The 16019-nt window shown below is 42.8% G+C and overlaps 1 protein-coding gene across 1 annotated transcript in view; it reads right to left on the bottom strand.

Annotated features, from left to right (window-relative positions):
• The window catches only part of MAML2 (mastermind like transcriptional coactivator 2), a 362167-nt gene that overhangs the window by 113545 nt on the left and 232603 nt on the right, over positions 1-16019 (bottom strand). Inside the window, exon 2 of the mRNA XM_060018075.1 lies at positions 6920-8434. Coding sequence (XP_059874058.1) covers positions 6920-8434 — 1515 coding nt within the window. The remainder of the gene's footprint in view (positions 1-6919; positions 8435-16019) is intronic.

Genomic DNA, 16019 nt, shown 5'->3' with positions numbered 1-16019 from the left:
GGTGGGGGAGGGTGAGCTGTGACAAAACGAGAGAGAGGCATGGACATATATACTCTACCAAGCGTAAGGTAGATAGCTAGTGGGAAGCAGACACATAGCACAGGGAGATCAGCTCTGTGCTTTGTGACCGCCTGGAGGGGTGGGATAGGGAGGGTGGGAGGGAGGAAGATGCAAGAGGGAAGAGATATGGGAACATATGTATATGTATAACTGATTCACTATGTTATAAAGCAGAAACTAACACACCATTGTAAAGCAATTGTACCCCAATAAAGATGTTAAAAAAAAAAAAAAGAGTCATGTACCACAATGTTCATTGTAGCCCTATTTACAGTAGCCAGGACATGGAAGCAACCTAAGTGTCCATGGACAGATGAATGGATAAAGAAGATGTGGCACATATATACAATGGAATATTACTCAGCCATAAGAAGAAATGAAATTGAGTTATTTGTAGTGAGGTGGAAGGACCTGGAGTCTCTCATACAGAGTGAAGTAAGTCAGAAAGAGAAAAATAAATACTGTATGCTAACACATATATATATGGAATCTAAAAAAAAATAAAATGGTTCTCAGGAACCTAGGGGCAGTACAGGAATAAAGATGCAGACCTAGCGAATGGACTTTAGGACACAGGGAGGGGGACGGGTAAGCTGGGACGAAGTGAAAGAGTAGCACTGACATATATACACTACCAAAGGTAAAACAGATAGCTAGTGGGAAGCAGCTGCATAGCACAGGGAGATCAGCTCGGTGCTTTGTGACCACCTAAAGGGGTGGGATAGGGAGGGTGGGAGGGAGGCACAAGAGGGAGGGGATATGGGGATATACGTATGCATAAGGCTGATTCACTTTGTCATACAGCAGAAACTAACACAACATTGTAAAGCAATTATACTCCAATAAAGATGTTAAAAAAAAAAAAGAGTCTTCAGTACATTTTTTGATGATGGTCATAGAGGGGGTGTGGAGAAAAGGGAACCCTCTTGCACTGTTGGTGGGAATGTAAATTGGTGCAGCCACTATGGAGAACAGTATGGAGGTTCCTTAAAAACCTGAAAATTGGGCTACCATATGATCCAGCAATCCCACTCCTGGGCATATATCCAGAGAAAACCATAATTCCAAAAGATACATGCACCCCAATGTTCATTGCAGCACTATTTACAACAGCCAGGACATGGAAGCAACCTAAGAATCCATCAATAGAGGAATGGATAAAGAAGATGTGGTACATATATACAATGGAATATTATTCAGCCATAAAAAAGAATGAAATAGTGCCATTGCAGGAACATGAATGGACCTAGAGATTGTTATACTGAGTGAAGTAAGTCAGACAGAGGAGGACAAGTATCATATGATATCACTTATATGTGGAATCTAAAAAAAGGGTTCAAATGAACTTATATACAAAACAGAAATAGGGTTACAGATGTAGAAAACAAACTGGTTTTCTAAATGGTTACCAGGGTGTAAGGCAGGGAATGGATAAACTGAAAGATTGGGATTGACATATACACACTACTGTATATACAATGGATAACTAATAAGGACCTACTCCATAGCACAGGGAACTCTAATCAATACTCTGTAATGGCCTATATGGGAAAAGAATCTAGAAGAGAGTGGATATATGTATATGTATAACTGATTTACTTTGTTGTACACCTGAAACTAACATAACATTGTAAATCAACTATACTCCAATAAAAAAAAAGTCTTCAGTATAAATTATATTAACATGTGTGTCTGGAAATTCACTCTGGATCCTGGCCTTAGCACTAGTTTCATGGAGTATTAAAAACAAATTTTTGTTTCTTTTGTAAACTTAAAAGATAAATGATGAAATATCAAAGATAATATGACAATATAAAAAGAAATGCTCCTGGTTTGCCATGAACAGCCCTCAGTATATCTGTATCAGAACTCTTCCCTTTTGCCAGCATAATCCAGCCAAGGTAAGTCATAATGGAAATCACCGAATGGTCGAGGGTCATTTGTAATGACCACCTAGCATCTCCTGGGTCTCTACCCTAACTACACTCTAGATTTTAGGTCACTTACGAAATCATGGGTTTGTTACCATTTTTTAGATTCACCCCTCGGTTCTGAGTATACTGACTGATTTTGTTTCCTAGCTGTTTGAGGATTTTGGCTGGGTTCTGTCTTTGGCCGTTCATGCTCCTGACTTCCTCTCACCTGATTCTGCCCCTAAAACCAAACCCTGACACTAGCCTAATTGGCTGACCCTTTAGCCAACCCCTAGCCCCCAGCAAAGGGGTGGTTTGGATGTTATATTGTTGCAGAACTCTGAATTCATAATTATTTTCCTATTAGAAAAGGCACTCCCAGTTGAATGAAGGTTCTATCTCTTCTCTGGCACTTTCTCTAGGCAATTATAAGGATTTAGAAGTTTTGTCAGTATATGACAGCTACAGTGAGTCCTCATTCCTCCACCCTCAGCTAGACCAACTGGGAAACAATCTTCTGAGTGTTCATCTTTAAGGTTAGCTATACACAAGATTAACTTAAAGACGAAGGGAGGAGAACATTGTTTGATTTATGCCAAGGGTTGATATATAGTGCACTGAAGGATAAACTTGGCTAGGTAGAGAGAGTGGGGTGAGGTTCCTAATATACGATTGAGGAGCTTGGCTTTAAACTAAAAAGGAAATGTACAAATTTATGTTTTGGTCATAACAAACTATCCATTCACTGGCTGCCTTCCCTCTCAGAATTTTTAGAGATGGGAGAATTCTAAACCAAATATAGAATCCACTTGAGTTTCATGGCTCTAATGTTACAAAAAAAAAATTCACACTTTTAAGTGTCTGATTATACAGCTTTGAAAAAGACCATTTTCTAGTGCAAGAGGTTAGGGCTTTGGATTGAACTCTCATGAGCCCTGGTCAACCAATAATTCTTTCACACCTTAAAACACGTATTCAGTGACTTGAAGATAAATCAGAACTGCATGCATTACATCCCTCTCCTGCCCTCTCCCATAACCTTCCAATCGGAAAAAGACGAAAATTATAGCCAGGAGGTATTTCCATTTGCCAAGCCCCAAACACTAGCAAGACAGAGTTGCTGAAGACATTTTGTGAAACATCAAATACCATTTGTTCTCTCAGTCTCCAGAGAAGGGATTATTTAAAACTACTCCAGGCATGGAACAATAAAGATGTCTCCAACAATTCGATTATGCTGCATCTATCTCTCGGGTGCCATTCACATCTAGGAGAGCAGAGGCGGGCAGGTACCCAATAAAGGGAGAGGGACATATGAATTCCCCCAATTTCAGTCTCTGCCTGAGCATGCAGCCCTATCTGGGTTCAGAGTTCTGAAAGGTGAAGAGAAGGCCATCTTCGCACAGTCTACTGGGTAAATTCTAAACAACTGATCAACAAAGTCAATCTATCATTTTGTAGCAGAGAACCAAGATTTCCACCATTCCCAAGGATAGACTGTCCCAATTAACATATCCCACTAGTAAATCTTGCTGTGTTTGACATAAAGTGAGTATGACAAGCAGAAAAAAAATTCGTGACTACTGTTTTCGTTCAGGATGCTTTAGTTGATAAACTTAAGAATTGCTTAATTTCCTTCCCTCCTATGGCTTTGGTCATGAGTATCAGTGATTTGGCTAATCTGAGATGAGAACACAGATTTGTACTGTCTACTATGAATGGCAGAGTTAAAACTACTCTCTCTGAGTTTAGAATACTTAGCAATATAGCGGATGGGACAATAAAAATGGAAGAACCTAGAAATATGTACACCCAAATGAAAATTGCTTCTCAAAATTATCATCTTGGGAAGCAACTCATTTACTTTCTTTATTGCCTTCAGGGAAAGTTCACAAACCAAACTTGAAACGCAGTTCTATCCCATCATAGTTATTCTTTGTTTTTTTGATCCAAAGCTGCATTACTCTGCTTGACTGTTTTCAAAAATAACCCCAACAAGATGAATATTACTGCATTGATAACAATCCACTCAATGTGCTGAAAGCTCTGAAGACAATCCCTAGAGGAAAACTCTGCAACTGTATTGAACAATAGCACCATTATTAGAATGCGTCCAACCCCTTCAAAGGTGAATGCTTTCAAGAGGGTGACACTTATTTGACTACAAAGCTCTGATACACTTGCTCACAACTCAGACACAGAACACTTCAGAGTCATACTTCATGGAATTGTTGAGCCGGAATTGACAATCTAGTTCAATTGACAAGGTTGGGATAAGGCTTTGATTGAGTAGCCATTGCCTGTCTGTATAGAAGACGCCTTTAGCCGGACATGTCACCACCATTTCTATCACTTTTTGAGGGCCTTCTTGAAAAGATGAAAATTACCTTGGCATCATAAGTGTCATACACACTGGGAAAAGTAAAAAAAAATATCTAAGGCACTGGAAGATGTTTGTGGATTTGGTCATTAGCACCCACTGGTGTGCTTGGGTCCTGGAAGCTGGCATGGGGACTAAGGGGTCAGAAGTATGGTGGACAGTTGTTGATATGAGCAACAGAGGCGGAAACAAGACAGAGGACGTTGGAGGTGGCAGGAAGGCTCCCAAAGAAGGGCTGATGGGGTACCAAAGAGCTATGTTTCCTATTGTACATTGCTTATTTTGGTTAAGCTTCATAATACTCACTCTCAGGAAGGTCAAGTGACACACAGATATTTTTTGATTCTTTTCTTTAACAGCTCTGAAGGTGATTAGAGATTTGAGACTTTCTCTATCCTACCAAAACTTAATTTACTATGTAGATTATGTAAATATGGCTCGATATTATAAGAAATATTTCTTTTGAGAATTTCACAATGATCTACAAATGGCCATTCATTTCCCAGCAAGTCCTTCTTGTGAGCAGTATAGCCTCAAGTCTGAAAGTACAACCTTCAAAGGAGACCATCAGAATCCTGGCTCTGCTACTTATTATCTGTGTAACTTTGGAAAAGTCATTTTAACTTCTCTGTGCCTCATTTGCCTCACCTATAAAATGAGAATAATGGTAATTAGTTTATATGGGTAAAATGAGATACCACAATCAAGGGGGGAAGAAGTCATGCCAGTTACAGAGTAAATACTCAATAAATGCTAACTTCTACTAATATCTCATTATTTATGGTCATTTTTATGGTCAGAAGTCCGGGCCCAGGAAAGGTAAATCGCTACCCACTCACCATATTGCTGGACAGAACTAAAGATTGTTATCTTTTATTCCTCTAGTACTGCTTGTGAAAAAATTTGAGACTCACTCCAACGGGCTTCCTACATAAAAGTAATGCATGTTGAAAAATATTCTGGTATCATGTATGGTCCTTTCCATGATAATCACAATAATAGCCAACTTTATTCTAGACCCCCGCCTGAGAGATACATCACTTACTCTCCCCAAATCCTATCATCCTCATTTACAGGTGAGGAAACTGAGGCTTAGAGAGGCTCACTGATTCGCTGGAGGTCACACAGCTAGAATGTCAGAGTTAGAATTTAAACCCAGGTTCACCCACAGCAAAGTGGCTACACAGAATATTAGAAAGTAGTTCCACAATACTGTTTGCTTTTAAACGATCCCCAAATTACCCATGCTAAAAATGGAACTTTGTAATATACACATGACTCTACTCCAAGTCCATTCTTCATAATCTACGATTTAGAAAAACACACTTCGTAAGTGGTTAAGAGCCGAAAGTTTACTTGGGACACAGCTCTTGAATCCTAGTTGAGTCTAGTTTTCTCCTGGCATATATCTAAGGCAAAGGTTAGCTTGGCCACAGTCTGTGGTGCTGGTGGCATTCTTTTCTGGGCAGTAGCCATACAAACTACTCTAGGAATGTGATTGGAACAAGGCTCTGTGCCGTCATACTGTCCTGACACATTGTTTTGACAGGTAACGTGCTGTCTTTGTGCTTGGACGCTAACGCAGATCTGTCAAGTTACATGCACAAAGCAACATTCAGCCTTCCTGCCTGCCTTCCCTCACTTATTCCAGGAAGAATTTTTCCTTGCAAGTTCCCTGGGGATCGGCACTGATTCACCAGTGTGTGTTCTGGAGACACAGGGCTATCTCTTCATATGATTCCTGTTTGGGGCAGAATAAAACCTCTGCTTTATGTTAACCACAGGATATAAGGTAACCACAGATTTTTTTCTGTTGGTAGTCATGACAATTTCATGCTTTAACACTTAATTCACACGTTACCTTCTCCGGCAGCCTTTCCTGATTTCCCCTTGCTCAGTAAATACCCAAGCTTTGTGCTCCATGTCATCCTTTCCACTCAGTATTAAAATGATAGTTTTTAAAGCCTGTCGACCTCTCCAGACTGTACTAGCAGACAGAGAACATGTCTTATTCAAGGTGGATACTCAACCTTCATGCACCAGCATGGAATCACAGCAGGATCCATTATGATGGGTTGGGCGTTTAGACGTTTCAGTTGGTTGGTGTGGGTGGAGATTTGTCATTAAACACTCTTAAGATCATGTCTGGCCTTATTTCAATACTCAGCACAATCACAACATCATGCATGCGGTAGGTACTCGGGGCATGCATGCCGACTTAATGACTGATTTATTGACTGAACAAATAAACCAGGCATGGGCATATCAGAATGTAACTGACAACTGGACTTGTCACTAAAGGCATGGATTCTAAGGCAACATTCTTAATAAGCAAGAGCCTTTGAACACAACAGACCCCAATGACAGTGATGCTCTACAAGGAAGATGCTCTTGCCTCCAGATGCCTCAAGTGAACCTTCATGAGGTCTTCAGAGGCATCTGTCAGCACCATGGCTGTCTTTGTGGTCTTGATTCTGTCCCAGTGCAAACATAATGGTAACCAAAGCAACAGGACCAAGCTGAATGGTGTCTGGGTACTCTGCGTTGGGAGGAGCACAGCCCTTACCTGTCTGTGTTGTGGGGAGACTTGGTACCCCAGTCCTGTGATGGGCTGACTCTGCATCTTCTGCAGCAGGATCTTTTGCTGAAGTGGTAACGGCGACCTCAGCAAAGGCTGGCTCGAGAGGGGTTGGGTGGGCTGAGCTGCTGGCTGCTGCTGCGGCTGCTGCTGCTGCGGCTGCGGCTGCGGCTGTGCCTGCGGCTGCGGCTGCGGCTGCGGCTGCTGTTGCTGCTGCTGCTGCGGCTGAGCTGAAATCGCGCTCTGCTGCGGCTGTGGCTGCGGCTGGGTATAATGCAGGAGAGGAGGCTTGCTCTGGGGAGGCAAAACGGAAGGCATCTGCTGGTTGGCTTGATCTGAGTTAAAATGAAACAAAGGCTTGGTGCTGCCATGTCGGGGCTCCATGGCTGTGTGTGGGTTGTTCATGAAACTCCGACTAAGATCCTGAGGCTTCTGCTGCAGGAGCACGTCCAGAGGCCCTCCCTGGGCCGAGGGGCTGGCCTTGTACATGTAGTTCGCCATGACCTTCGACTGGCTGCCACCGCCCACGACCCCCGGCATGGGGGAGCTCTGGGGGCTGAATGGCTGCTGGCCAAAAGAGGGGCTGGGGATTTTCTCCTGCCCAAATGGACCTGGGGAGGGCCCCGCCGAAGAGGGCAAGCCTGGCCAGCTGGTCGGCTGGTGCTGCTGCATCCGGACGTGCTGCTGACGATTAGCGGCGATCTGTTTGAGCTGCTGGGCGTGGGATACTTCCTGCCAGCTCGGCAGGGCCCGGCTTGCTCCTGAGGCCGTCTGGGGCTGAGCCTGGCTCTGAGGGACCGAAGGGATCGGGGAGGAAGCGGAGAGGGCCGAGGTGGCCATGGAGAACGCAGGGCCGGCGGATGAGGGCCTCAGCTGAGGAGAGCCCGAGGGGCCCTGGGTCAGGCCGGGTGAGTATTCACTTTTGATCACCGTCTTCTCCATGGGCAAGGACGGCCGGGGAGTGCTCCTCTGGCTTTGCTGACCCAAGTCGATGTTAAACGGGTCGTCCTGCTTTATGGTGGCGTTGATCATGTTCTCAAGCTCAAGGTCACTCATGGGAGGCACAGATATATTGGTCAGTTCATTGAACAGTTCCTGCAGCTCGGGATCCATCAGCTGCTCTCCGGGGTCATCTCCGTACCTGTTAGAAAAAATATTCTCCTGGGTCACTTGACCGTCCACGTGCTTGCTGCAAGAGAGAGTCTCTCCCGGTTCCTTCTTCACTTCCTTTAAGCCCATGTTGAACATACCATTTCCAGGAGAATGTGTGTGGGCTGGCAGCGTGACAGTCTTTCTCAGGGGTGCTTGGCTCATGGGCAAGGTCCCTGACATCATATGACTTTGTCCATTATTTACTTGGAGGCCCCCTTGTCCTGCAGTGAGGTTTTCCCCAACACGGATTCTTTTGATATCAAGGAATGAGTTGTCGACAAAGCCATTAGGCCTCTTGCTGTTGGCAGGGGACAGGTTAACTATCTGTTTTCTTTTCAAGGAACCCTGGAGCTGAAAGACAGAGGGGGAATAAGAAAACAAAACATGAGATATTTTTCAAGATGCGTTTAGTCAAAAGAGACAGAATATTTGAATGTTTTTTCCATTTACACATAGGAGGAGGCACAAATGAAGCCCAGTTTGGAATATAATGAAACTTACAGTAGCACAAACAGAGCAAAATGTTTCTGGAGGAGCAGGTCAGTGAGGGGTGACAGGTCATAGAGGTTCCCATGATTGGTACGTTGGCCGATGGATGAAGAATCCTTCACGTGTCATGGGGAGTTATTGATAATGCTTATGATTAATCAGCAAAGTGGTGTTGTTTTCTGGAACAGGCCAAACTATTCCACATGCACACACACATAACCCACACGGCCACAGGCCACTGGACTGAATACAATTTTGACCAAGATGGGAAACACTGTAGAGTCTAAAGCTGAGACCCAATTTCCAGTTTCTTTTTCACAGATTCAACCCATCATCACTCTTATCCTCTAAGTAAGTAATCAGAATAGTTGTCGTGTCGCAGGAGGTAGTCTCTCTGTTGTTTAACTATTTTTCTTCCTATGATTCTGCAGCTTGCATTTGAGCCCCTGTAGCAATACTGGGTGGCTGCGCAGAAGTTATGAGGTCATCATTTATCAAATGAGCCACTCTAAGCACAGATTTTCCGGGGGATTCATTTTTTATCTGGCCCGTCTCGAAATCTCTTAGCCAAAACCAAGGTGTAGAGAGGGAGTACCGCATAGTGGTTAAGAACGCAGGCCCTGGAACTGGCTAAGCGGCTCTCAAATTCCGATCTGTCACTGAGTGCTAAGTGATCCTGGCTCTGGACTTATCTGAGCCTCAATTTCCTTACCTGGAAAATGGGGACGACAGCACTTAACTCATAGGAAGACATGAGACATGTAAACGTTTAGCACAGGGTTTACTGAAGTAAGAACTCAATGAAGTTTAGTTTATAAAAAAATATGGCTTACTACCTTCTCAAAGAGGAGCATCTCTCTAAACAGCAACAGTAACAACAAAATATTAAAGTACTTCAATCACTCACTCAGTGATGAGACTGTATTCTATTAACTTCAGATATTATATAGAGAGATTTAAGGACCATACAGTCACACCAGTAAATTAATAAGAAACATAAAACATGGACCATTGATCTTGAGATCCTTGTTGCTTTGCCTCTAAAGTGAGAGGCTATATCTAGCAAAGGGTGGCTTTCCCAGTGCAGCTGACCCACTTCAATTATTTAATGTTCGCTCAAGATAATTGCAAATTACTGAGGCAGAAGGACACTTCCCAGATATAAAATTCTATCACTTCTCCTGTCCTCCCTTTTCTCTTACCATCACTCCCCCACCCTCCTGAAGATTTCTAGGTAACCTAATTAGAAAATGAAATTAACGTAACTGAGCACCTATTATATGCCAAGTACTTTAAATATGGTTATTTTATTTTCCTTAGTCTTTACAACAAAGACTTTACACAGTGCTCAGGGCCTACAGTAGACAACAAAGACAAAGTCTTTACAATATCCATTAGATATGCGTTATTTTATAGATAAGGAAACCAAGGCTCAGGGAGGCTAAATAACTTGCCCAGTATAAGTGGTAGACCTGGACTTTAACTCAAGGTCTGCATAGTTCTAAAGCCTGTGTCACTTCCACTATATGATGCTGGAGTCACCTTGTTCAGGGCTAGGGTCTGCCTTGCACGAAGAGGGAGGGGGTAGTGAGCACAGAGATATCCTGGATCTCTCATCACATGATGAGGAATCAGGGAATGGAGGGGATGCAATCTAGGGCTGAATGTGAACGGTATGTTTCTTGTCATGTAGTTCCTCGATACCTGTTTCAGTAATCCATTACCTGTGGGTTTGCCCCCTCACAAGTGTGTATAGTTATGGTCGATGTACCATGCTGGTGTAACCAATGTTTACCTTTTACCATTGCTAATAGGCAATCAGAAAAAGGAACCTGACCCAAGCTGGGCCAATCATTCCTTCCATGAGAATTCTGAAATCGGAGAAAGTGAGACCAGGCTCTCTTTGGGTAGCTGCACAGTCATTTACAAAACTTGTGAAGTGTTGTTCCACTAAGCCAACCACAGCCATAGAGGAAGTAAGTCTGTGGAAAGAGAGGAAATGATGCAGAGAGGAAGGACACAAATTTTGATAGCATTTGAAGGCCTGATTTCAATCTTAGGCCAGCTCTGCCTCTCTCGTTGTTTTCCTTGATACACTATGGAATCTTTACAATAAAGTCTCCTTGTTGCTTAAGCTAATGTGAGTTGAGCTTCTGTTACTTTCAACCAAGAGCCCTAACTAAATCCCATGAGATTTAACATTTGGTGATGAGCAGTTTGCAGCAAGGGGTAGGGTACCCTTTGTACCTGGCTGTGAAGCTTTTGTTCCCCTCATCTTTGCTGTCTCTCCATGTTTCCCTGACTCCTAATCTTGTCTATTCACTGATATAGGCCAACATCATCACAGAACACTGTCAGCCATCACTGCATTTGGCACAAACTGAAAGTGGTTACCGTCTGTCCACAGGCGGTCAGGAAGAGCACAGACCAAAGAGGGTCAGCCGTGTTACCTTAAGAGAGGCCACGCTGATTTATTTCAGCATGTTACATTTTGAAGGTTTTTTCCACAACTGGTAAAGAAAAAACAAAGGAAAACATTCTTTTTCCAGGTTTGGGTTATTGCCTTTGATTTATTTTCCACTGCTTTGAAAAAACCTGTTCTGCCAGATTCTCTACCGCTCAGGCCACTCCCTGGGCAGTTCAGTACATACTCTGGGAAGCAGCTCCAGGACTTTCTCTAAGCCACCAGGGTTGGAGATGGAGTAATAGAATTAGCGGTGGTGGTAGCAGTAGTAGTAGTAGTAGTAATAATAATAGTAGTAACAACAACAACAAAGTCATTTATTGAGGGCTTGGGTGCTAGCCATCGTGCTAAGGTTTTTGTATGGATAGTCGCATCTAATTCTCACAGAACAACTCTAAGAATCCTCGCAACAACAACTCTATAAGGTTGATACTATTTCTACCCTCTCCCCTCCCTTTTAGCGACGAGAAAATTGAGGTTGGGAGACTGAGGAACTCTTCAAGGTCACACAAACACTAAGCAATAGAGCCCGGCACCAAACCAAGGATCCCCACTGCTGAGCCTGTGCTGGGGAGTAAATGGTACCCCAGGCCCTGACAGAGATAAACAACTGGTGCCCACACGCAGATATTGAGGAAGCTGGCCCAGGATCTAGTCCTGATTCTGGCATTACTTGCTTTGCTATTTCAGGAAGTTATTTTTCTTCCATGGACCACAGTTCCCTCCTTTATAAATAGGATTATCTCTGAGAACACTTTCCTGCCTGAACCCAGAAAATAATAGACAATGAGGGAGTGAGAATTGTTTTATGGGCATATGTATCACGGTGTAAAGTCATCACCAAGCATAGCTGGATGGATGACTTAAGGTGGGAAACAGAAGTCCTTCTCAGTGACACATGGAAGACATCCCCATGGTTAGAGAGATTCCATTAGGACTTCATCAGGCATGATATTTACCAAGAGAATTTTGGGGATAGTCTATGTCCTGCCTTGTAGAAGCTTCTAATCAATGTTATGTCACCAAGGCCCAATGAATGCACAAAAGTAGAGGCACAATACAATCTCAGTGATTCTCAAAGTTCAATCTTTGCTCTGAAGTATTTTCTTTGCTGGACTAAAATGTCTCCATCGGATATATGGCTTTGAATTGTGGTATAGAGTCTCAAAAATTTCTGTGACAAAATGGAAATACTGTATTCTAGAAGGAGAGAGAGAACACAGAGAGTCATATCATGAATACCTCAGTGAGAAATAGTTTATCAGAAAATTCAATGCCACCTTACCAGGCCAGGAATTGTCCTAAGGGAATGAGACTCAGTCAGAGGAATGAAGACATGGGTTTACATCAAGAAAGATGGCAGCTGGTTTAGGGAAGTTGGGAGCTCCACAGTGTAGACCTTCCAGGTGGCTGGGGAAGACGGGATGGGGGCAGGTAGAAGTATAAGGGCAGGGTATACCCTGAAAGCCAGAGGGGACAAATAGTTTCCAGAAAGCAGTTAATAACACTGAAAGGGTAGAGGAAAGAATCTCCAGAACAAATCTCTCACCAGGGCTGACTTATCCATTAGGCTGGGTAGGCACAGTGCCCAGGGCCTACAGTAGTCTTAGGGGCCCATGAAAATATAATTTAATTTAGTATGGAAGAAAAATTGAACTTTTAGGTTGAGGAAATGTTTTAATATATATAGTAATATATTTATCTTGATGTCAACACAGTCATAAAATACAATTTTAAAAGTTTTTATAAGGAAGAAGGGGCCCTCAAAAGCAAGAGGTCCCCCAAAGGCTCTCACTTCAGAACTACTATGTATTGAATACTTAATTTAAGACAGGTGCTCTTAAAGCAAGAGTTGTGTAGAGTCCCATTTAATCTTCTCACAGCTCTCTGAACATGTATCCTGATCTTCATTTTCACGTGAAGAAATTGCAGCTTCTGACTTTAAGATTGCATAGTGCATGATATGGAAGCAGGCTGGCAACCCGAGTCCGGTTCCGAAGGCCTCCTTCTGAATCACTTACTACACTGCTTGCTTTCCTTTGGCCTTCAATTTGCCACGTGCCAACACTGTTCTCAACACAGTGGACACAGAGAGCCAAGGTAGAAGAATAACAGAATGAAGATGTATGGCATGCACAGGGCAAGGGTAAGGGCATTCAGGACTCATAGAGATGGATGGCAGGAGAGGATGGTGACATCATTGGTTGGAGGTTGATGGTGAAAGCTCAGGACATCACTCTCGAGGCTCCAACAGAAGAAAGGGAAGAGACAAAGGGTCACTTGGTCATTCAAAAAGATTTATTGATCATCCAGAGAGGGTTCTGTGCAATGATCCCTGGCATGAGAGAAATGCAGATGACTAAGCTCATGGCAGCATGTAAAGGCTTCAAATGAGTGCTACATTTCAATATTTATACTTTTTCTAGATGGACTGAGAGGCACATTTTGTTTTGTACAGTAAACCTGCTCCCCAAAATTATTATATTTAATTTGTGAGATTATGCATACAATATCACCCTTTCACTAGCCATCCAAGAAAAGGGCTTCTTTTGGGAAGGATTTCAACACAGCAAGTCTCGTCTGGCTTGCATATGACACAGGAATCAGTGTATTTCCCTTCGCTGAGACCCAGCAGACTGTTTCCTTTTACTCTCATCCTTGTTCTGACTCTTCTCCTTGAACACCTCTGTGCTATTTGAGGCCTGCGGTCTCTACTGGGGGAAGGGGTAGGCCTGCTCAGGGCAGGGCCCAGACACAGTGGCCTGCCTGCCCCAAGGGCTGCAAATGGAGGTGCCGAGAAGCATATGGACAAGGAAAATCCAATACACAGTGGCATCAGGGCTGCAGTCCCCTGGTAAACTCTCCTTTTTCAACAGCTGTGCTTTACTCTTCCAAAGGACTAGAAACACAAACTTCCTGGAGGGATTTAAGAACGCCTTATTGCACAATCCTCTGGTTTCTGTTTCTTTCCCTGCCCCCATCCCTTTCCACAAATAAATGCATTCTTTGTCTCCTGTGCTGCCCTAGAAACAGGGAATATGCCACACAAAGGTAACAATTCAGTCCATAGGTCACATTTTTTTTCCTCAAGAAGATTTCTGTCTTTCTCAAAAAGAAATAAACACGAGAACCAAATTTACCTCTGCTTAGATACTTAAGGGAATATCTTGGTCCCATCCTCTGTAAGCTTTCCTCAGGCCATTTTACTCATGGCTGATTAGAGATAGGGTTCAGAATAGGTAATATGAGAAAGAGATCAACTCCCCCAATAATTTATGACTCGATTTGATTCTTGAAGTAAAAATGTTTGGGATCCTGAAACAGCAAATTCCAGCTCATCACAGTACTTGAAAGTAAGAGTGATTCTTCCCTGGCTCTCCTGCCCCCAAACAAACTAGATGGAGTTATAAGGCTTTTGCTGAAGACATCAAAAAGCTCCTACTTCTTATTTAGCCCTTGTAGAGTTCAGAGCTTCTCCGTAGTGCTTCCCTGTATTGCGAGGTATTGTTTTATGTCCATATAGTAATTAGATTTGCCCAGCTAGATTTTAAGGTCTTTGAGCTTGGGCACTGTGTCTTATACTTGACTGGCTCCTTTTAGTACTAACCACAATGCTGGGTATATTACAGGTGTTCAAACAGTAGCTTGTTGGATGATCTCAGTACTTGAGAAGCTGGACCCTTCTAACAACCGAGCAGTAAAGCAATGCTAAGAAGAAGGCTGTGGTAAATATCTTCACATCCAATTCATAAGCAGTTTAATGGTTCCACTAGAGTTTTGTTTGAGTGATCACTTTCTTCTGAACCCTGAAGTCAAGGAATGAGAAGCTCTGAGAACTGAAACAACGTTGTCATCCATGTAAACCAAACGTGAAGGTGTGTGTGAAGCTTTGTGATGGATTCCAGGTGGTGCTGAGCTTCCTGGGGTGCAATTCTAAGCCCCACCTTGACTCAATGTCCCATGTAAATGATACTTCCTGTATAATTTTTAGGAACTTCCATTTTTATTCCTTCAGAATAAAGTGTGATTTTTTATTTTATTATTTTTTTTGGTGGAAAGTGTTGGGGAAGGCATGTTAGATCTATCTGGAAACTTTGTCCCATAACTTTGTTCCATAAGGTCTGGACTCTGAGAAATGTGACCACTTAAGTCAATAAAATAGCTATGTTTTTAATGAAACAAAAGATAAAGTTTTATATAGAATCCAGAGCGCTGCAGATTCAGGATCTTTGTAGAGAAAACAAGTCAACACACTGTCCTTCTAAAGACACTACATGCCAAAGAGTCCCACATTCAGAACTTCTTTAGTGCCTCTCTGCCCCCTTCTTATTGTTCATGGCTGCTTGTAGAAGAGTAACCAGAAGAGATGGAAATTGCCTCAGAAACACACTCCTCATTGCAGGGCAGAGTGAGGATGTCTCATTACAGCATTTTCTCAGTTTGCACACTTCTAGCCCTTCCCCTTGGAGAATGTTCCAAGTTTATCATCAACTCACAAAACATTCACTGAGGGAAGAGGGCCCATGCAACACTGTCTCAGAGTGGTAGTTATACATACATATATATAGATTCTTTTTCAGAGTCTTTTCCATTACAGGTTATTACAAGGTATTGAATATAGTTCCCTGTGCTATACAGTAGGTCCTTGTTGTTTATGTATTTTACATATAGTAGTGTATATCTGTTAATCCCAGACTCCTAATTTATCCCTCCCCTCTTCCCCTTTGGTAACCATGAGTTTGTTTTCTACGTCTGTGAGTCTATTTCTGTTTTGTAAATAAGTTCCTTTGTATCATTTTTTTAGATTCCACATATAAGTACTATCATATATTTTACACATCCTGTTTTATCAAGATGAACGGGAGGCTGCGGGATCTCAAAGGAACATGGAATTGAGCTGCAAGTAAACCTGGGATGTGAATGCTACTTCCCTCCTCTTCACTGAGCTTGAACCAGTCACTGTCCTCCCTGTAGGATGGGGTT

Source organism: Delphinus delphis, chromosome 8 (genome assembly GCF_949987515.2).
Source record: "Delphinus delphis chromosome 8, mDelDel1.2, whole genome shotgun sequence".
In the NCBI taxonomy this organism is placed as follows: domain Eukaryota; kingdom Metazoa; phylum Chordata; class Mammalia; order Artiodactyla; family Delphinidae; genus Delphinus; species Delphinus delphis.
This window is presented reverse-complemented; position numbering and strand designations above follow the sequence as displayed.